The sequence below is a fragment of the Misgurnus anguillicaudatus genome, chromosome 7 (genome assembly GCF_027580225.2).
Source record: "Misgurnus anguillicaudatus chromosome 7, ASM2758022v2, whole genome shotgun sequence".
Classification (NCBI taxonomy): Eukaryota; Metazoa; Chordata; class Actinopteri; order Cypriniformes; family Cobitidae; genus Misgurnus; species Misgurnus anguillicaudatus.
The window spans coordinates 26792088-26815862 of NC_073343.2; the positions used below are offsets into that span (position 1 = coordinate 26792088).

At 40.5% G+C, this 23775-nt stretch overlaps 1 protein-coding gene across 2 annotated transcripts in view; it reads right to left on the minus strand.

The window, feature by feature from the left end:
* The window catches only part of arhgap5 (Rho GTPase activating protein 5), a 44697-nt gene extending 22374 nt beyond the window's left edge, over positions 1–22323 (minus strand). The window contains exons 1-3 of one of the 2 annotated variants that reach the window (XM_055171569.2): positions 22050–22323; positions 16642–20529; positions 16368–16521 (exon numbers count right to left, since the gene is read on the minus strand). In XM_055171569.2, coding sequence (XP_055027544.1) covers positions 16368–16521; positions 16642–20358 — 3871 coding nt within the window. In that variant the 5' untranslated portion in view covers positions 20359–20529; positions 22050–22323. Of the gene's footprint in view, positions 1–16367; positions 16522–16641; positions 20530–21229; positions 22004–22049 lie in introns of those variants that run through there. The other variant, XM_055171570.2, reaches the window with a different exon arrangement.
* Positions 22324–23775: the final 1452 nt, after the last annotated feature.

A 23775-nucleotide genomic window follows, 5' to 3' on the forward strand; every position in this document is an offset into this window, starting at 1 on the left:
GGTTTATTTATTTTCTAAAAAAATAAATGGTACATGTCGGTCACCCCTTGATGTTCAATGTCAAGTCTGGGTCTTCGCGCAAGAACTATATTCACTGCTGTAGTATAATGGCAAATGCTACACATTGTATAACCATCATGTCTGGCAGCTGTCGCACACACAGTAAAAAGTCAAACGCTCAGGGTCATTGCTTTTGTAAATGCTACAGCGCATGTCTGTGTGGAATCAATGTTCTTGCTTTAGTCCTAGACAAACGTCACAGCGGGACTGTAACCTTTTCACCAAGCTTCCTTTATAATGCTATCATCAGATCTTTTCTGAAAAGGGTGTGCCTGGAGAAGAACGCATCAGGGATGGGCTGCTATGAAAAGAATCATACTTTCACAGAGGCCTGTATAAACAACCTAACACTAAGTCTGATTCCCACTACAACACTTTGATCCATTTAATACACAACACCTTGTCTTGGGAATAGCAACGTTGTGGTTTTGAAATGTTTGAGAATCCCAAAAGGAACGTTTCATGTTTTCCCTTCGGGGTACCCAGATGGCACCTGCACTGTTTGACAGTGCCCAAACTTGAATGCACAGCTTGAATGAAGACTTTAAATACTGTATTTCAAAAAAACATGAGCTCTGTTCCCAAACAATGCTCACCTTACCAACATTTAAGAGGAATAGTTTACCAGAACATAAAAATTCTCTCATAATTTACTTGCCATCCCAGATGTATATGACTTCCTGAATTAAGCGTATTTAAAGTGAAAGTATTTGATGAACGTATGATACGTGCTGAAAGCATTCTGTTAATATCAATAGTCCCTTTCACACATACAGTCTTTACTGGTAATTTACTGGTAAATTGCAGTTAACATGTCATGTGTGAACAGAACCTTTGCGGTAAATCAGTGCTCCCAATTTACCAGTAAGACAGGTTGTAAGATTAACGGTAATTTGCCGGTAAGCGCTGTGTGTGAACGAAAAATATAGCATTACCGGCATTTTGATGACGTCAGACCGCGCTGACAGATCGGGCGGGCCAATCAGAAAGTTTTTTATACAGGTGACGCGGTTTCCCCCAGACTGTTTACGGACGTTTCCACATAAATGTTGCTTAAAAGTCAAGCACACCTGAAGTTAACATCCACATTTCTTCACCAAAGTTGTTTAAAACAGCTTACCATCCAATTGCCAAATTGCCGACGTCCTTAGCACACCATCTGTGAAGCCTAATGTGCAAACGCGCAGGTTCCGTTTGACGCCGCCTAACGCAATGTTGTTTGGTCACGAGCAACTTCGCGACCGTTTGCCACAGATGTGAAAACAACAAAATACGGACCGGGGATATTAAGTCATAACCCGCCGTTTACAAATACGACACGGACGGAGCTCGCCGGCCACGCGCCACATGTAACTTCCGCTTTCTCTCCGAGTTTACCGGTATTTTGATACTGATGTGTCGTGTGAACGATGTCTTACTGGTAAAAAGACGGAACGTCACTGCATGTGTGAACAGCACATTATTGTATTTACTGGTAAATTCATTCTGGTAAATTCATGGTAATTTACCAGAATTACTGTGTGAAAGAGGCTAATATCTCATTTATGACAGAGATGGCATATATGGTGCTTTTCCATTGGATAGTACCTGAGGGTTTGGTTCTGGTCAGCTTACTTTTAGGGGCTTTTCCACTGGGGGCAGTACATAGTACCCAATACTTTTTTTAGTACCACCTCGGTTATGGTTTCAATACCAATACTTTTTTTAGTACCACCTCGGTTATGGTTTCAAGCGACCCGAGCTGATACCAAAACGTGACGCGAAAACACTGTAGATCACTGATTGGTCTGAGAGAATCGGCACTACCAGCGTCATCGCTATAATGTAAAAAAAATTGCTTTACCTTCGTGCCAGCTTGCGCTGTCTCGAGTAAACCTATTGTCATCTGAGCTTTGCTGTAAGTTCCCAAACTCTCTTTTAGCGATGAATCAGGAACACCATACCAGTTTTTTCCAGACTTGCAGTTTGTGGTGGCACATTCGTGACGCGCACGTCCGCATATATGCTTAAATGAAACTTAAATAAGGCTCAGCGGAGTGCAGCGACTGACGCCACGGGTGTTTGTACAAAAACATGTCATGTGAGACAGAAGTAGTGATGAACGCAATGTGCAAACATCTATTTGTGGTCGTCAATGACCTGAGAAATAAATAAATAAATGTATGGGGATGTATGGCATTCCAACAACGCTCTCACTTGTATGATGTCACAGCAGTAGGTGGCGCAAATATAACGACACGCCTATAATCCCTCCCACTCCGAAGTGCTACTAAACTCGATGGAAAAGCTAACCAAGTCAAAGTGAGGTGACCTGACCCGACCTAAACCGTGGGGTACTATGCAATGGAAAAGCGCTATTAGAGGCTTTAGCATTTGGGATGGCATTAGGGTGAGTAAATGAGAGAATTTTCATTTTATGGGGAATATCGGTTATTCAGTTATCCATTATTCTATAGCTGCACTGCATGTATCCTTCACTGAGAGGCAATCCCACAATGCATTGCCAAAAGCATTATATACACATACCAATAATATGTGTATACTTCTTCAAGAACTGTCATTGATTTTATAGTCATCTTTCCAGTACCCCTTCATATCAAGAGGATATTGTAGAAGATCTTGCACATCGAATGCTGAACTATTATACACAGTCACCATCTGCTTTAATTATTCTGCGCATAATGGCCACCCCCACAGTGGAGATAAGGACCAGATATCATGGTCCGCAAATAGAGAAGAAGAGAAAGTGCTTTTCTACAGCAACCTTCATTTGTCAGCAGAGACACATGGAGAAGAAATGCTCCATGCGATACAGTATGATTGTGTTAGCAGGGGGCAAACGTGAGTCTCAGAGCTATTGCCTCAGCATTCCACTAACACACCATAATAAATCAGCAGGGGGAGATGTCAACCCGCATGCTCCTTCTATAGGAAATCGCTTTTAAATAATGCCAAACCCTTATTGACCTTATTCCTCACAGGGTTTCAATAAACGTAACAACGTTTAGGAAAAAGTTCAGGTCAGGGTTGATCGGGCAACGTCAGACGTGAACCTTCATGTGCCAAAATTAGTGTCACTTGAAGTTACTCCATCTTCAGTTTTCCTAAGAAACAACAGCTTCTCTGGAAAGCGCTCGCAGAACGTCAAGGGGGGCAGAATTCGAGTGGAGTCATCAATTTTCACACTACTGTGATAATAATTGCCCTTCCCCACAGTTCTTGGCGCCTATAAATCAAAGCAGCAGATGCGAAGTATAATATGAAAGCATACTAGTTCTCCTTTCATTGATTTCAAAATCTATGCAAGAATAAGGACAAAATAAGCTCTACTAGAGTTAAACATTTGAGTTTTACCGTTTTGGAATCCATTCTGTAGATCTCTGGGTCTGGCGGTACCACTTTTAGCATAGCTTAGCATAATCCATTGAATCTGATTAGACCATTAGCATCACGTTCAAAAATGACCAAAGAGTTTTGATATTTTTAACTATTTAAAACTTGACTCTTTTGTTGTTACATTGTGTGCTAAGACAGACGGAAAATTAAAAGTTGCGATTTTCTAGGCATTATATGGCTAGGAACCATATTCTCATTCTGGCGGAATAATTAAGGACTTTGCTGCCGTAACATGGCTGCAGCAGGCGCAATGATATTACGCAGCACCCGAAAATAGTCCCCATGATAACTTTCAATAGCTGATGACTATTTTCGGGCACTGCGTAATATCATTGCACCTGCTGCAGCCATGTTACGGCAGCAAAGTCCTTAATTATTACGTCAGATTAAGACTATAGTCCTAGCCATATTTACATTTTCTGTCAGTCTTAGTACGTGACGTAACTACAGAAGAGTCAAGTTTAAAAAAAAAATATTGAAACACTTTGGTCATTTTTAAGCAAAGCTAATGGTCTAATCAGATTCAATGGATTATGCTAAGCTATGCTAAAAGTGGTACCGCCAGACCCGGAGATCGGCTGAATGGATTCCAAAATGGTAAAAATCAAATGTTTAACTCTAGGGGAGTGTCCCTTTAAGTAATTGCGGATACAGCATGCGGAAATTGGGTTGGGAACTTCTATTCAAAACACACACCATTGTAAAATCTGATATATTTTTTAGGTCAAGACGTGTCATTAAAACCCTATGCTTTTGTTGGAAATCCACAGGCATGCAAAGTGCCGTCTGAAAAATTAAACCTCGACAAATTTAGTCTTAAGTTGACACTTGCGTGCTATTAAAATAAAACGTTGTGAGTGCAGCAAGTTGGTTGTTATCAAAGAGGGGTTGGTTTGCGTGCGTTTAGCCCCATGAGAAAATCATGGCAGTCGAAAGGATTTAACAGAGCTGAGCGGCCTTATCTACCGCCTGCAGCTAAACTGCATCCCCAAGCCCAGCCCTGAGAATTGCGTGCCGCTGATTTGAAAAAGTATTCGAAGACACGAAAACATTGCAGGTGCATGCCGGGTCAACGGACACAAATCCGATATCATGAAAATAAGCTAGCAGTGAAACGTGTTTTGAGAGGACAGGCGAAAGAATAAAACTAAACCATGAAAGACTACAAACCATGTTAAATTATTCAGCACCAATTATCATCGAGAAGTGAGCGTGCGGTTTGGAGTCTGTGCTTAAGGCAGCGATGCATGTGTAATGTGTCGTCTGGCTTTAGTCAGATGAGCTGTGGTCAGTTTGTTCATGGACTGACCAGCATACCCAGGACATCTGTCCTTCAGCAAACAGTGATGGCATCATTCGCTCCAGCTCATCTCTAATTCATCAGGAACAGATGGGATATGCTTAAAAATAGTTGCTTTTTTAAACCGTAATCCCCCACAATTGCATAAACAGCGGTAGAAAGACAAGGTGAGCTCACAAAAACCGGAAGGTCTTTTGTTTGTTGAATACATTACTGCCACAAACAACAGAGTATTGACTAGAGCACAGACTAGTGCACTAGTATGCACAGAAACAAAACACTGCACAGTATGCATTGCATAAACAAGGACACAAGCCTTTAGGAGCGCCAAAAAGTGAACTTCCACTTTAAAATCTTTAAAGCACATCAGCTCTTTTCTAGTTTCCTCACACACTAAATCACAAAGCCCACGGCATCATCACCATTCCCTTCATTTCATTTTCTAAGCCACTTTCCGGGTCTATCCGCACTACTGATGTGTGGCGACAGCCCGTCAAAGCCAAGTGCTTCTGACGTCCCCTTCCCTCAAGCATGACAAGCAGTAGGAAACCAAAGGGAATACCAGGACTTTACGTTGTCGGACACTTATTGCTAAGCATTCACCGGAGACCTTGATGTGTCAAAGGAGGAAAAAGCCATAGTCATCAAAACTTCCTGCAACCCTTCAGCAAGGTGCTTGTCTAGAATGGGCAGAGCGACAGACATCAAAGGGCAAAACAGCCTGGTAGATCAAACCTGTCTGTTCAGTCCCTAATTCTACTGGATCAGTAGTGTGGGAGGTGACATCATAGGGACATGCTCCAATCAACGATGTCCATTTAAACTGATCAAACACTGACTGAATACTTAGATCAACAGTGGATTTTGTTTATTCAGGGAGACACTTATGAGTCTGGGAAGAGACAATCGCTGTGTCCAAAATCACATACAGTATGTACTGAATGGGATGAAGTACCTACCCATTGACCATTAAAACAGTAGGTACTCATTATGGATAGTATGAATCCGGACGTACTACATCCACCATGCTGATACTAGTGTTGGGTGATAAGCCCTATTTTAAGATCGTCCTATCATCAGCCTATGAGATCGCCATTAATCCGAGGGTGTCATTGAAGCCCAGGGGCTTTGAAATTTCCTGCGTGCCAGGGAGCAGGTACAACAAACTCGCTGGTTTTAAACCCCTGCGCAACCTCTCTAGTGCAAGGAAATGTCACCCATGTGCACCCAAGGAAAAGTTCAGGTGCTAGAAGGAGTCCATGTCGCGTGCGTTCAAGTCCACTTTTTGACATTTTTGAATAACTTTTTTTAATACTACGAATTGGGACTAGGGTTGTGCCGATAGACATAGTATTGTGTATCGACGATCGTCAGACATCACTAATAGCAGGCTTTCATGACGATAGTTGGCGATGGTTATTATTATTATCATCATAGTTTCACATTTACATGCGCATTGCGTGCTTTTCCTCGCATGAGAGGGTTTGAGGACTTCACTTTGCGTGAGAGAGCTTGTAACCCGCGCAAATTCCTTCTCGCACGCACCTGGACTTATTGCGCAAATGTCAGCAAATCAAGTGACTTGTCATGAGTAAAAAATAAACAAATAAATAAATGAGTAAACTACTGCCCCGCTCCCCGATACCATCATGTATCGGCGATCTCACAGGCTGGCGATAGGAGGACCTCAAAATGGGGCATATCGCCCCAAAACTAATTGGGACATACTACTCGCCTAGTATGCAAATAGGCAGTTTCAGATGCAGCGAATGAGTGACTGGGCCTAATGCTGTGTTCCAGCCGTGGTAGAGGCGTCAAGCGCGATTGATTTCAATGTTAAGTCAATATAAAGACGCGTTGACTAGGCTTGCCGCGATAGTCGGTGAAACGGTGATAACCGGTGCTTCAGCCTCTCACCGGTTAGATCACTTGCCCACCGCGACACCGTCTTTCACCGTTGTTTTGATATTTTCGTGTAATTAAATCATTTAGTTTCGTTAGAGAGAGCAAACATTAAGAACTGAATGTGTCTGCTCAGCGGAGCTGAACGCGCGTCACGTCACTGAGCAGCAGGTGTCAGATTTCATTTATTTCTGTCAGTGTGCAGGCGAGCTGACAGACCAGACGATGGCAGAAGCCGCGTGCTTACTCGTATTTGTTATAATATACGATGTTTAATATAAGCGAGATCGTTTTGTTGTTTGTATTTTTCAATAAGAAAAATAATAAACCCATCATTCAAGCAGCGCTTTATGGAGGAGTAGCCGGTTGTTCTGCTTGGGACTGGCGGGTTATGTGAAAATTTCCTGCGCACATTGACTCAAGCACTTAATTAAACCAGCTGTTGCACTTGCATTGCACGCAAATTCATACGCGATTAGATCAGTGGATTTAACGCAGCTTACGCAAGCACTGCATTTAAACAGTTGCGTGATTCAAAAGTGAAAGTAAAATGCACACGTCTGCATGCGCATTTATAAGCCCCTCCCACCACCGGGTTTGTCACGCGCCGATTAACCGGTGGGAAAATTCTGTCACCGCAGCAACCCTAACGTTGACGCGCATCTGGAGGTATCACGGCGCGAATTAAGTGTGTAGCGAGGCGCGGTAGACGCGATTCTGCCTCATTCGTGCGTCTAGTTCGCGCAAATGGCGCAAATTGAGCGTTGCGGCGGCAAACGCACAAGTTTTAAATTTTTAACTTTGGTGGAAAAACACGCCGCGTTAACCAATCAGGAGCTTGCTTTAGTAGTGACGTGATTACAGAAAGCGAGCAGAGTCACAAAAGCCCCTCCCATGACGCGAATTTCCGCATGAATGTCTCGATAACTAGAATTTCACACGCAACTTTCACACGTGAATGAAGCGACTAAACCCAAAATGTTCAAGCGGCAAACTAGACGTGAGTTTGACGCCTCAAACGCGGCTGGTGTGAACCCACACTAATTCTGCAAATAGGGACTTGATATTGAAACGTATTCCTTATTTGTCAGGAAAGTGCATGTAATCACAAACAAAAGCAATGTTTTGAGGAAAAACATACATTTCCATTCAAATGTGTGGCAAAAAAATAATAATTTCTGAGTTATTTTAACACTTGAGGAAAAACTAGAAAAAATATTCCAGTGAAAAAAGAGCAAAGTGGTAAATCAGGACACATAACAGTATAAGCCACGCCCACTGCACAAACCAAAGCCACACCTTATACTGGCATTTGTGTCCATAAGATTATTTTGGATCAGGTAATCTGCACTACAATGCTCTGATATAGGACAATTTGCAAACCACCAGAAAATAAATTTCCTGCAACTGCCCTGAGCAGTGGTTTCGAGTTGGGATTTGTGACAGCTACCATACTGTCATTGCAGGTCTGCGCAGACATAAACAAACATAATTATTATAATATCCACATCACAAAATGTCCACCAGGGTAACTGGAATTTCCATAAAAATGCCCAATACCACAAAAAATGGTGCCAACAGCTCTCTTCAAAACAACATATTAACCAAAATGACAGAAAGCTTTTGAATGCTTCTTACAATCCAATATGGAGCTATGGAGTATATAACTGTACAAATAACTGTAATACAGTACCACGCATACACTTGTATTAGGACACAAAAATACTAAAAGCGTACTTAAAGAAAAAAACCTCATTCTAAATCAGCTAAGATTTACTATCTTCTCATTTAAAAACACAATTCATCATGTCGTGTTGAGATACTCTGCAGCCCCAGGCTTCGAGCTGCAGAAATGGGGCATGACAATTATTCCCCACTGAGTTAAGTAATCCTTGTGGCTGAGAGGAAGCCTGCCGTATTGAAAAGCAGGGCTAAAAGGCTAAAGAGTTGTGAAAAGGCTGACTCTTGCATTTCCAGGGCAAGAAAGTCACTTTAAAAAGTGCATCATTGCAACAAGATCTTGGCAAAAGCGCAGTCTCTTGCTTGTGTGACCCTGTGGCAACGAATGGTACAGAGGCTTTCAGTAGCTGAAATGACATCAGATGTACAAAGACAGCAAGGAAAGACTGAGATACAGGCTTTGTCGTGAAGAGGTGCTGGAAAAATGCAGCTTACTAGAGTTTGAAACGCAGCCATGTACACAGGCAGTAATCTAATACTGATTTCTGACTCGAGTAAAACAAGGTAATACACTTATGAAACCACTGTAAGGTATTCACAAACAATTGTTGCTGAAATTTGTTACACGGGCCTGTAAAAATCACCAAGTTTAAACCTTGGTAAAGCTGCAAAACGTAACGTTTGCCTTTATATCCCCATCTCTGTTTGAAACATACAATTGCGGGTTACTTTAATAGTTTCGCATTATATGGCGTCAAACTGACATTTCCTTCAAAATCGTACCTGGCAGTTCAACTAAATAATTGTTATTATAAGCTTACGTTGCAATTTGGAGTAAAGTAAACAGACCATTTTGACCACTGATATTTTACGCACTTACTTGTTTTTGTTTATTTTTAACCATACCAGTCTCATGTAGATGCGTATAAATAGCACGAAGTGTAAAAATCGTGCAATACATACGCCAAATTCCACTTTGGCGTGCATATGATACGCCAGTCATCGTTTTATTTATTGGTTTCTCAATTTTTTTCTGTTTTTTAAACCATTTTCGCTTGGGTTTAGGGTTAGATTTGCTTTAGGAACGTTATTTAATATAAAGGTTTTTCTATGTTTTTGTCTATTTTTAAGCCATGGTCACTTGGAGTTGGGGTTAGATATGGGGTTTGGGTTAGGATGACATTTTTATATAACAAAAAGTTGTTCTAACCCTAAACCCAAGCGAAAATGGAAAAATAGCAAAAAAAATTGAGAAACCAATAAATAAAACGACAAAAAAAGATGCACCGTTTAAGTGAATGGGAAGGACTGGCGTATCATATGCACTCCAAAGTGGAATTTGGCATATGTATTGCACGATTTTTACACTTCGTGCTATTTATACGCAACTTCGTGAGGTTGGAATCACAGATGGTTAAGAGGTTGTTTTTAAACACACTCCTGAACTCTTACGTCTCAGCTTTTTAGACGTTGCAATAACATTTTAGTTGCTGATTAATTGATGGATAAAATAAGCATTTATTATTGTTTATTTTTGCAAAAAGCATCCTGCCATGTCCAGCTGAGTTCACCTACTGCAGCCACAATGTTAAAAATAGGGGTGCACCGATATATCGGCCAATGATGCTTGCTATGCTTCTCAATGAATTACGGTGAATGCCGCTACATCCAAAAGCCAGGGGGCGCTCTCGTGCAGAAACTCAATGTGCGCTGCAGACGAGTACCTATACAGACGCAGCTATGACACGCAGCTCCAGAAAATGGCTTAAGGATTTATTTATATTGCTGTTCTTCAAACCTTTTTAGGTATTTTCATGATATTAAAGAATATGTATAATGATTATGTTTGACGAGTGTTGTTTTTTCAAATGCATGTTATAAACGACTCAAACTAACAGTGATTTCAGATCGATAAGGACTTACTGAACAAAAGCCGTAGTACATGAAATAGTTGTGAATATTATCGGCTGTGTGATTCAGAATAGTTATCAGCCACGTATTATTAGTGTATATCGCCATTTATCGGTGCACCCCTAGTTAAAAATATTAGCAATTTGTATATATACATGGTATATATCTGTTCAAATGCATGTTAAAAACGACTCAAACTAACAGTGATTTCAGATCCATAAGGACTTACTGATCAAAAGCCGTATTACATGAAATAGCTGTGAATATTATCGGCTGTGCGATTCAGAATAGTTATCGGCCACGTATTATTAGTGTATATCGACATTTATTGGTGCACCCATAGTTAAAAATATTAGCAATTTGTATATATACATGGTATTTATGAATAAATTACCAGCTGCCAGAGATGGTATTGTCTGATACAAATCATATTCAGTCATTGGTGAGGTAATGTACTGTTAAGCTCACTAATGGGATAACATATGCGACTAACAAAATTTGTGTAGCATTGCAACGGTTGACTAGTCGCCCAACAACTGTTTTAACTTATCTACATTTATCTTATTACTTATTTTCGCATTTTATGCTATGATTAGCATGCTAAGAACGTGCAATAGCAGATTAAACAATAAAGCCCTTACATACGAGTCGCATATGTAAATGTATCCCCTTAATCCACTAAAGCCACACAAATTCATACAGACGTATTGTGTCACGCCTTGCGGTTTTTCTGAGCATCCCTCCACAACCGAGTCAAGTTCAATATTTAAAAATAGCCCCCTGCATTCAGTTCTATTCTGCTCCATCTAGCTGGGTTTACATGTAACTAACCAATCGAACACATACAAGCAATTCAGACCTTATACGAAAAAGTAATTTTGAAAATCCCTTGAAGTGGCTAAAAGACTGCAATAATATGGATGAGCTTTCTTCCTGACACTTCCTATTGTTTGTCTAGCTTAAGCTGCATTCATATCACATTCACATTAGACACTCAGGTGGAAGAGCCTGCAATGGCCCTCCTGCTGCGGAAGAGACACAGCTGCGGTTTTATGGTATTTTTGCCTTTAACTGCCACCTTTTCCCGTATAGCCAGCTCATTCAAGTTATTTGGCTTTTGAGTTAAGACCAAAATGAGCCCACAGGGAAGTCTTTGTGTTTGGCTTTGCAACTAGCTCTGACTACATGATGTTGATTTCAATGACAGACGATGAAATAATGTTGGCAAAGCGATGTCAATTAAACTTGAAATACGAGCTGGGATGTTTTACCTGTTTGTGGTGGTACACAAAATTATTTTGACTAGATTGTGCAGGTCTACAATAAAAAGCAACTGAAACTGTGTGTCATAAGTAATCAGGCTATTTAGAATTTCTTTTTTTGGTCCAACTGAATTACACAACGATAGCAAACTGCATTTAAACGTTAAAGCTAAGCAAAAAAAGACTGACTGTAAATTACATCCTTCACACGGGGCTGTTTAATGCACCAACTGCACCCATGGGGAACACATCAAACGCACATAATTGGCATGCATTTGTTGCTAAATTTCAAAGAATTGCACAAAATCTCTTTATTTGAATAGAAAGATATAACACGGTTGTGAAACATCAACAATCACTGCGGTCAGCTCACATAATCGCTCAATGCAAACAGGTAGTAACTCTGACAGGCCTATTCAAACCTTTGAAATAAAGTGATGCAGCTCTTCAGTGTCTTTGAATTCATGGTTTTCTGACCTTATTTCATAGTTGGTGTCTCATATAAATGTCCAAATATCCATAACATTTCATAGGAAATACACACAGAAGACATTATTACAGCAAAGCACCGCAAGAAGGAAATGACAACGGGGGTTCTCTTCTGCTGGGTAAATGGAGCATCTAGGCCTAAATGAGCCATGAAAGTCAATTAGGAAACATCCATAAAGTCCATTTTTCCTTACAGTTTCAAACGCCACAGGCTTTTGGTTTTCAACGGTGAATGCAAAATAAAGAATCTAAGTGGGTGCAGTAGATTGAGGCAGTGGGTTCTTGGAGTAGTTATGCTTGACCATGAAAATGCACAGCCGCTGCTAGCAGTAATACAGGGCCAAGCACTAACTGTGCAAGAACCGTATCAAGAAATTTGCTGCATAATTGCTTATCGAGAAATGCCGTTTGCTTCGCAATGGGCTTACAGCCAACTACTTACTAAGGTAAGATTTCAAGGTGATAATACTACATTTTAAAACTGTTATTTTTAAGCCCAGAGATAGATCAAAGAAAGATAAACTGAGTTAAAAAGAAATTAATAGAAACACTACAACATCAAATTAAGAGTTTGGTTCCAAAATGCAATTAACGGCACTTTAAAAAAATGAGTTAAAATTCTTAATTTTACGCAAAATCCAATATCCGCCGTGTTATTCTTTCATCTTTTCTCCCTTTTATCCCAAAACGCAATAAACGCCAATCATCCTTTTCTGCAGAATGCAATAAATCCCCTCAACAAATAACAGCGCACCATTCCATGCATTGTAAACAATAATGGGGGCAAGGTGAATAAATTGAATCCTAGTTTTCCTCATCTTGTACTTCGTGATCAACAAACAAACAAAAACGAAATAATACTTAAATGGCATTGATAAACCTGTGGTGGTTTTCTGTGACGGGAAAAATACGTAAGCCATCAACATCTAATAATTTACGCGAGAGGCACTCGGGAGACGGAAAAATGCTGGTTGCTTCTCTCATGCTAACACATTGACTCCAGGGGATCTTATGAAAAAACTTTACGCAAAGCCAACGAAAATCAAGCAGGACCAAAACATTTTAAAGCTGATCACTGTGAAAAAAGTTCAGCAAAAACGTCCCAAGTATAACAGCAGCAATGTGTTCTTAATATGACAACGTAAGTGTTTTGATTAATGCCATTATGTTTATTTTTTAGTCAGTGTATACCACTAGTCAACTAAATGAATACTATAACATGGCAAAGATGAATGCACATTTATTGATTCAATAGATGTATAGCATTTTGAAAAAACATCTTGGATTTATTGCATTTTGAGGAAAAAATAATCAGTTTTTATAATAAATCTTTGAAAATCAAATTATGGATTTGAATTTTTAATGTTATTATAACCTAAAGATGCTTTGTAAAAGTTTGTGACAGAAAATATTGGTTTTCATCGTGTCACTTTCTTGGTATAGAAAACACGTTTTTACCGAAATTAGTCAAAATGGATTTATTGCGTTTTGGAACCAAATTCTTTAAAGGTCACGTTCTTCCTGATACCATTTTTTAAACCCTAGTTAGTGTGTAATGTTGCTATAATAGCATAAATAATACCTGTAAAATGATAAAGCTCAAAGTTCACTGGCAGGCGATATATTTTCTTCAATAGAATTCCTCTTTAAAAGCCTACAACGAACGGCCGGTTTGGACTACAGCCCTCTATTTCCTGCTTTAATGACGTCAGTAAAACAGTTCGTGGACTAAACTTCGCCCACATGAATACGTCAGTCACCAGCTTTGGCTCAAACTGCTCTGCTAAGCTAAGCTGCTATCGAATCACAGCACACTAAACAAACTACACAATCAGAACTCGATACGTATTTCTGAAGGAGGGATTTCACATAACAAGGAAGACATCAGCCTGTTTTGAGGACAGTGAAAACAGCACTATACAGATAAGTAAATTGTGTGAAAAATACCGCGTTTTTTTACACAGGAAACATGAACACATGTTATATTGCCAACACAATCAAAGCTTCAAAATCACAGACAGAACGGGAGCTTTAAATACACCTTGAAATCAAACCACAATGGATCAAAACCTGCAACCTTTAGATCAGGTTTATGCTCTTTATCACAGTGGTCGGATATTTGTTAAGAGAGCACACGAGCAGAGAAGCAATGCATAAATACTTAATGTACAAAGATTAGCACAGTGCCAAATGATTACATGAGAAAATTACATTTTGCTTCATGGGCACATTTAGCAATTAGCTAGCTCATGGGTAGCCTGACAACCAAAAGTCCACATTTGAAAAAAATGGCCAAGGGTTAGCATGCTAACCGATTAGCTAATTAACATAGAACCACAAACACGGACAGATCTGACTTCATAAAGGCATGATAAATATCTGTAAATATCTTAGTCCAAACATCATCCGAGCCAATTCTGGACATAACTGGACAAGATTTGTAGTTGAAGTACCAAAAAACTTGTATTTTACTTCAAAAATGGCAGATGAACAAGGTTTGTCTGATCCCAACAAGATTGGTATGACCCAACACAAATAGATTTTTGAATAGGTGGTGGTGTTACTGTTGGTCCTGGAGACCCAAAACTTGATCAGATTATTACTCAGGACCATCTCAACCTGAAACTCCATCACATTCCTACAAATGGTTCTCTTAGCGATCACTCTCATGGCACTAAAAAACAAAAAAATGCAACAGAGGCTATGGACCTTCATGTGTATAGACCTTCATGTTTGACCCCTAATAAGGTTAACGTTTCTTCACAATGCAGGAGAACAATATAAATAGAAGGGGGTAAGAGGTTGGCCTTCTTTGTGCTCTTTTATTCAAGATGCTTTCGAAAAGCTCTTAGACATTGGCCTGTGATGCTCAGATACAGCCATGGGCGGCATCTTGTTCTCCAGAGCGAGTCAAAGGCAAATGTAACAACAAAAAAAGTAAAGTCATGTTAGGTCTTACACAAAAAGGCTGCTCAGGTTTTACCATGCAAACCTAAATAGCATATAAAACATTATGTTTATAATAATCATATGTAAACAAATGTGTAGCACGGGTGTATTTGTAGCAGAAGCCAAAAATACATTGTATTGGCCAAAATTATCTATATTTCTCGTAACTATATCAAAACTTTATTTTGTGAGTTGCTAATAACTACATTTGGACAATCATTAGATTTTTCTACACCCTCAGAATAGTTGTATCTCAGTTATTACTGATTTTGTGGTGCAGGGTCATAAATGAGTTGTTCGTTGATTTTATTAGGAGGGTCACCAAAAAGTGTTTAGACACAAAGGGACGGTTAAAAGGCATTTGCTGCATTAGCCACTTTTACTTAGCTAAGCAATATGTGAGATCTGTATGTAATGCACGTTGAGTCTCTCATTTACATATCGCACAGACCACATGGCCACACATACACAAAGCAGAACCGTTTCTCACCACAGACACTTTGCCCACTTCCAGAACACAGCCGTAAAACCACAAACAGCAGCAAATTTCCATAAAAAAACACATTTGTGCACTTCATCCATGCAGTTTTACTACTGCCAACCTGCAGAGCCGTGCGTGAGTGACACACACTAATGAAACTTCAAGCTATGTGACAGGTCAGCTGGACTTTATTGACATCCATGTGTTAAGTCAGATTTTCCATTGAACACTGAACCAGATACAGAACAAGGTACTGAAGGGCATGTTGTTATCAAACAGTCAGCGTAAAAATGCCTTGTCGTTGCTTTAAGTGTAGGAAACTGATTTTGTTCAAACCAATGTCTAGTGTTTTTGTAATGCATCAAGCTCTAAACGTTTACGAGTCGCTTATAGACTACGTAAAAACAGCAAAGTGGGAAAAATAAGATTGTCATAACATAGCCATAAAAAAACATTAAATCATTTACCAGACCCAGTCTCCTTACCCCCTGGCCATAAACTTCCTGTTTATTTATTTATAATCCTGAAGTAATGGATTTAATTTGTTTAATTCGTAAATTTATTTATTGATGATTGTTGAACCGTGTGCACAATTTTCTGCCTTTTACAATGCAGACACTGTGAAATGCTCAGGTCAAATATCAATAACTGGAAAGACAAAACTTAAGTTACATAATAATACTGCTAATACTAATAAAGAATCCTGTAAACAATCATCTCATACTGACAAACACAAATTTAAAAACTTGTGTCACGTCCAGATTTGTCTGCAGTGAACTTATCTTGGGGATTACTTGAACTAAGCTCAAGAGAGATTAAATATCCCATTAAAGCCTACAGTAATAAACTGAGAAGATGCGTTCACACATTTTCAGGTGTTATTTGAGTAACTGATCTTAAATTGAGATATTCAGCTGTAAAAACCTGAAAAACTTACCCGTTCGCTCAATGTATTCAACACACTTCTCGATAAACAAAGGAATGGGTCTATCAGGTGTGACCAAGTTCTGAAGAGGCACCCCAAAATAGTTGCTCTCCCAGTTTCTTCGAGTGGGTGGGTACAATGGCTTTGTGGTCTTTGTTGATTTTGTCTGTGCAGGAGAAAGGACATGTATATAAATATAATCACATTTTAAGCTTTTTAATGTATGCATGCTAAATACAGATGAATGTTGGAAGTTGGAATGTTGGAAATAATACAAAGCGCTAACCTTTTTGGGTTCCTTGGTCTTTGGTGCTTTCTTTTTCTTCATTTTTTTTTCATCCTGCTCTGGATCTGATGTGATGGCTGGATTGTCTATCCCTCCTTTCCAAGGATCCACTGGTGAAAGTAAAGGGTCCTCTTCACTTCCTCGATTGCCCCTTCCTTTCTTCTTCTTCTGCGTCGCTGCCCCACCTTCATCATCACTGACGTCCGAATGTACACGTCTATGGTAAGCCTTAGTCTTGCTAAAGAGGATTTTGGAACGATGTTTGTACTTTGAAGGCCTTCTGCCAATCTGAGACTTAGACATGGAGTCAAAGCCGTTCTCCGCATCCCCGTGCAGAACAAGCCCACCAAACAAGTTACGAGTCTTACCAGATCTGCCGTGTGCATCTTCAGGTACAGCGTATATGTCATCTCCGTAGCCTTTTGATTTGAGAAGAGTATCCACGGGTTCTGCATAGTTGTCGGATGCTTCGAGGTCGTCGCCGTGACCCGTCACCGGTCCACGCGTCCACCTGGAGCTCCTCATTCCAGCCTCAATTGTCCTCAGGAGGTTTGGATCCAGCTTTTTTACGCTGGGTTTGGGCAGCACATTGGGCTTGGGTTTTACCGGGGGAGGCACTTTGTGATTACGCTCATGATCTCCAATTGGTGTGCTGTGAACTGGGTATTCGTTTCCTTCAAGATCGATTCTGTATTTTCGCTCACTAGGATTGGGCAGCAGCTGGACATCATCCCCTATAGGGCTGTAAGGTGGCGGCCCCTCTCCATCATCTTCAGAGTCAGGGTAATATTGGTAGGCAGGTGAGTGGCTGTGAGGGGACTGAGGAAAGACATCTTCAGCGGGGCCCGTTCCATCTCTGCTGTTATCGAACATGAAGGAGCTTTCGATGTTGTTCTTTTTCTCGACAACCTCATTGAAAAATGGAGTAAAAACCTCCGTCTGCCTATGATACTGGGACAAGGAGTAGAGTGCGGTAAATTTTGCCGTAATTTCTGTGGCGATGTGTTCCCCTTCAGTCATCAGTTCTTTGATAGCCTCGTTCTCAAAAAAGTCCGCCTGGCTGTCCGTAATGGCCACCAGTTGAACCGGAATGACATCCTGGACCTCGGCCAAAAACGCCCTCAGCATAGCCATGGAAGACTTTCGTTTTGCTGAATAGACAAGAATGTACCCATGCACCAATTCGTCTTTTCTAATTCCGATGGAGGAGTGATATGAGATCACAGTGACCTGTATCCGTCTGCGGCTGTTGCCAATGATTTTGTCAAGAATCAAAGTGTTGCTCTGGCCGGGTTGTCCAGCGCTGCAACAGTGCGAGTCCAGAAAAGGTGAAAGAATGAGATCCACGCTGAACGGATCTCCACACATGGCACACATGACTATCCGCAAATCCGTCTCCGACAAATCTTTAATGGAGGGCATGGGGCCCATCATGTCGAAATTGTGCTTAAAACCCTCTAACACTGCTCTGAGGGCCTGCTTTATCTGAAACTCATTAAACTTTCTCGGAAAAGTGCCGGAGGGTATATCTATAAATGTACACTGTAGCTTATTTGCAAGCTGTTGGCCTTGATGCCTCAAAATAGGCATGTTTTTGCAAACACTGTCCCTCTGATTGGCTAGAATAAGAATGAATGGCACTGGCTGAGTATACCTATCCCTTCGGCTCTGGGCGATCTCGGCTCGGATCCGGCTTACGCGGTCACCAATGTAATTAAGTGACTCTATAGAGCTGAAGACACAAAAGAACCCATGGGGCTTGAAAGTCGATATCCAGGAATGGTTCAAAAGCATGCCGGAATTGACATCCACAGGCAAAAGCTCTAATTCATAGATTTTCCCATCAAGGGTGTATTCATCATCAGTAGACTGAGCTCGGATTTCATTCGCAAGCTCCTGTGCCAGTCCTTCTCTGCCTACCAGACAAAGGTTAACTTTATCAATGTTGGGGCTGTTGTAGTAAATATTCGAGCGACCGTGATCCAGCTGGACCAGCCTGTTTGCCAGAACTTGCTCGACCCTCAGATCAACGCAGGCCGTGCCGCTGAGGCATGTTTCTTTTGTGGGGTGATAGACAAACCCGATGTGTTTCAGTAGTAGAGACTCCCTGTCCGTGGCAAGTTTCTGAAGAGCTCTGTATCTAGGTTCCTCATTAAGCACAGCATGAATCTCACTCATTTTGTCACAGCTTGGGGTCGCATTTAAATCCAGGTCATAGAACAGCTCGGCGTGCTCAAAAAGCATTTCCTGAAACTCCTCTTTGGCCCTTTCAACTATTTCCTGCTGATGCCTGCTGTAAACATCTCTCCGATCTGATTCAGTGATGTATTTATACGCCTCATCCTCCATGACAAAACACATGACCTCTTCCCATGGTTGGCCGGGGCTAATGAAATGCACTCGCTCCAGTGTCTTCTTGAATTTCTCCTTCATCTCCATCCGCCTTTTCTCAGATTTCAAATGCTGGACGTGGTTTTGATAAATCCTCTCTCCTTCCATGGTTCTGAGGATATCGAAGGGCACTCTTCTGTCATCGGTTTTATCAAGGTGGTCTGTTTCATACCATGGGGTTTGTTCTAACTCAATGAAACAGTACTGAAACTCAGGCCTGCTCTTCATAAGGTTCTGAGCCTCAGTCCAACTCAGGGTCTCGATTTCCTCCAGGTTGTTAAGCAACTTATTAAGAATTTTTGGCAGGCTGGTAAGATAATCCTCTTTTCGCCTTTTGATATGCTCTTGTCTCAGCTGTTCTATATGCTTGGAAAAGATGTTCCTTGCCTTTTTGGTGCCTTCTAAATTGATGTACTCCTCATAGTCAGGGTGGTTTTTCAATTTATTGCTCACAATTTTCCAGCTCGTGTGATAGTCTCTGACGCTTTGAACGATGAGTTTTTCAAACCTGTCTGAGACCGAAGCTACTAATTGTCTCTGGGATTTGTAAGCTTCCAAATAAGAGATGATTTTGGGTTTACCTCGAGTTTTGTCCATCTGCTGCGTCAAAGCATTGAAACAGAGGTCGACGTTAACGGACGCTCGAGCCGATGTCTCCACCAGCACCAGATTCTTTTTACCTGCGACAAACGTCTGAACCTCCCTCAAGTATTGATCCACACACTCGTCGCATTTTGTTGCAGCAATGATAATGGGCTTCTTTGTCTTGGAAATCTGAGAGTAAAGGCTGTGGACAAATTTCATCTGATCATCGAATTTTCTATTGCACCCTTTGCTAACGTCTATACAGAGTACGAAGCCATCAATATTGAGCTTGCCATCAGGCATCTGTTTCTGATCAAAGTCCTGTTCTAAACCAAGCTGGTCTGTGCAAATGTACATGAGTTTCTCAGCGGACTGAAGCTTTGTATTTGCCGCCCGTTTGGTGTAGGGCTGCAAATTTGTGCTCCGATGAGGCAAAAAGGTCTGGTCATCGATGAACTCGGTCTGCTCGATGACATGAATTCTACACTCGAGGCCATCATCTCCTCGATGGGACACTTCACCCCAGTACAAGAAGTGATCATTATTTACCACGCGCCCTCCAAAGTCAATTGTGCTCAACACAGAAGTGTGCTCCGAGTAGTAGCAGTCCGCCTTGGCGCGTAAATATCTGTTGCATAGGCAGGATTTACCTACACCACAGTTGCCTTTCTCTTTCTCTGTGCCTGAGAGTCCGACGACACTGATGGCGTACGTCGGACGGGGCTCCTTATTCTTGGCCATTATATCGCCCCTCTCATTGCTTGTTATGCAGAGCGAAGTATGCCGAAAAGGCAATCGCGTACTTCCATTTGCTAGTGCAGGTGCATTTGCGTCTCACTGTGAATGAGCCGATGTATCTTTAATGCGGATCATCTGTCCCGGACGACTGATCTTTCCCCTCTTATCACCTTCCTGCAATAAAACAAATGCAATTACTGATCATGAGATAACACTTAAAGGGACAGTAGACCCAAAAATAGCAACTCGGTCAATTTGAATTGTATGAGGTGTTGTTCATGCGCTATTAAGGTTTACTAAAATACCAAGTGTGCATTGTATAAAATGTGTTGAGATATATTACAAACTATGTAATACAATGCAAACAAACTGAAAAAGAAATGTATTACTACAATAACTGGCAACATAACTAGAGGTAAGTGAAAATGTTATAATGTAACAAGTAGTAGATGGCATTCTAACAGTATTGCAAATGCACAACATTACACCTGATTCCCTTTTTAATGTCCATTAAAGTCTATAAGCACATTCGCAACTGCTTTACATTATTTATTCAGGTAACCAAATTATGATATACGGAAATGTTACATTTTAGTCAAATTTATGAAACATCCGATTTACTGAACGACAGCCATCTAAAGCAGATTACACTATAAAGTTAACCTCGTGACAAACACATTTAATGCAATTTCCATTAAGTGAGTGAACCAAAAATAAGGGTCACTCACTTAATGTATTGCCTCAGAAGCTTAACTATACATTGGGAAAGTATGCTATTAGTCGGACTGAAGGTCGGCAAGCCTTAATAAAAGACATTTAATTTAAAAACACTTTTAATGGTGTTGACAATGTAATGAATTACAGTCCCATTTACCTTGCATTAACGACTACACCACCTCACAATCGTTAAATCACTGAAACGTGAAAACATCGGCGTTGAGCACGTAGAAATGTGGTAAATGCATGGCAAATGTTAGCAGCTGGGTTTGGTTGTATTAAGTGTGAACGTAAAAACAGAGGATGTAAAGCAGACGGGAACATCTGCTGAAGGTGAAGAGCATCAAGGAACAGCACGCGAGCGAACGAGCTGCGCTATTGTTACTGTAACAAACTGCGATCAGATCAGTGCGCTTCCCGTCGACTTTGTTTCCCACAACTAGTCGTGTCGATTTTTGCGCAACCATTGCTATGACAACGAACCGAATGGAGGCTTTCAAACTAGCAGGCCCGGGCAAGAATTTGGCAAACACTTAAGTATAATTTACTTAAAAGTAAAACACCTTAACCCAACAGTACACCGTGCGATTCTGAGATCTAGGTTTTACACATCAGAATCGTTTCATTGCGTGAAATAAATTACCCGTGCCTACTTGTCGTATCAAATAACACGTATATATAGATATGTTTTCTTATTTTTAATGTGCTGGGTTGACTTGTGTGCATCCACACGGGCCTTGTCCCTAACAAGGCATTAGACGCTTCCTTTGCTCGCTAGCTTCCCAGTTAGCCAGCGCTAGTTGAGTGTAACACCGATACAACGCGTTGTAAGCGAAAAGGACAAATCTCAGCGATTATCCGAAGACAAATAACTACCCCTTCCATTCGGAAATACACAGCTCATTCAACCGATCAAAGGTAAATCGGTAAAGAAACCCATGAAAAGCATGATAGAAACTCCGTGTGCATTCCCCTACCTAACATGGTCGCTCCCAGCTCCCGACACCACAGACAGGAGGTGGCATTCCAACTATTTCCCTTAAATTCCACCGAATTGGGTCCCAAAATAAATTCCGGTTGTCTTTTAGTCCGTGGGTGATTGGAATAATCGGTGAATTTCCGAAAGTGGTTGTTTTTGGTGTTTTCTAGCAATAAGAGTGGTATGCGTGTAATCGGAGAGCCATCCCCTCCCCTCTCATTCCAGTCAGTAATGGCGACGGATAGATCCGGCTCTCTCTCACTCTCTCCCCACTAACTTTTCCATTCCGTTCTCCGCGGGGGCACGCTGCGCGCTCTCGATTGCCTCTTTAGGATCGTGAAGGCTACATACTTTTTGTCAATTTATGTGATGTTTAATGCGATGTGTGTTTTGCGTCAAAAAAGTAAGTGAGGTCAAATAACAAACTATTATTAAAAATTTGACTGTGTATTTACATTGTAATAATATAGTCATGTGCTATGAAAGAAATTAGTGAAAAAGAGGTAGTTTTGGTTTTCAGAAATAACACATTTACAAAAAGCTATGGTACTATGGTAAAAATTAGGATTCAACATTTCTGTGCCAATATTACTATTACTTGACATCTATCGATACCAATCGTTTTGTGTTATTTACTTATTGATTCAAATAAGTGGTATATTTATTTAATAATAATTTATTGGATATTTTTATATTGCAAAATGTTTTTTTTTATTGTGCAGGTCTATTTTACATTATTTATATTACAGCTAGAGGTCAAAGCTTCACTGTCCTAGTCTTATGAATTGTAGTCCATAGGCTACTTCTTAGGCCTAGGCATAGGCAAACCAGGCAGTCGCCTAGGGCGCCACCAGCTGCATGTGGTGCCAAAGAGCGCACATACATTTGAACTTCTTCACTGACTTGAATGAGCAAAAATTTGTTGTTTTGGGTGTGTCCTGTTAAATGCAAATGAGCTGATCTCTGTACTAAATAGCAGTATCCTGGTTGAATAGAGCAGATTAAGGGGCGGTATTATCCCCTTCTGACATTACAAGGGGAGCCATATTTCTATTTTTTCACATGCTTGCAGTGAACAGTTAGATTTTTTCATGTTTTCTATGTTTATAGAAGCACTGGGGCCCCACTTAAAGACGGTTTCAGCAGTAACAACATAAACAAGCGGCTGTTGCGGTCCGCGCGTAACTTACGGTAAACTCCGCTAATAATAAATAACAACAAAGTACTTTAAACGTAGTTTATTTATATAACAAGCAAAAAAACAACACATAGATTATCTAGGAAACCAAAACATTTGTTATTTTCGAAGAGGCATTTGTTCAAGAGATCAGTTTAGCAACTAGTCAGACCATTAAAAAAATGAAACAGGAAGTAAAGTTCGGATCCAGACGTGTATCACGTGCGTCCGATGAAACAGTCTATAGCACTTAAACATGGAAAAAGTCGGATTTTCATTATATGTCCCCTTTAAGAAAATGAAGCTATAAACTAGTAAACATGTGATGCATTTAAGATTAGAGTGTTACATGATCATTTGATCTTTACATGATTTGTGTTTTTGTATTTAATATTGCATTTATAATTGTATAATCTTGTTTGGGGGGTGGGGGGTGAAAATAATTTCGTATGTCGTCAAAATGGCTCGAAGCGACTCTGATACTTCTGACAGTGTATGTTTTTAAGGCAATTTTTTTGTAAATTGCAAAATCTGTTTAAACTCAGCA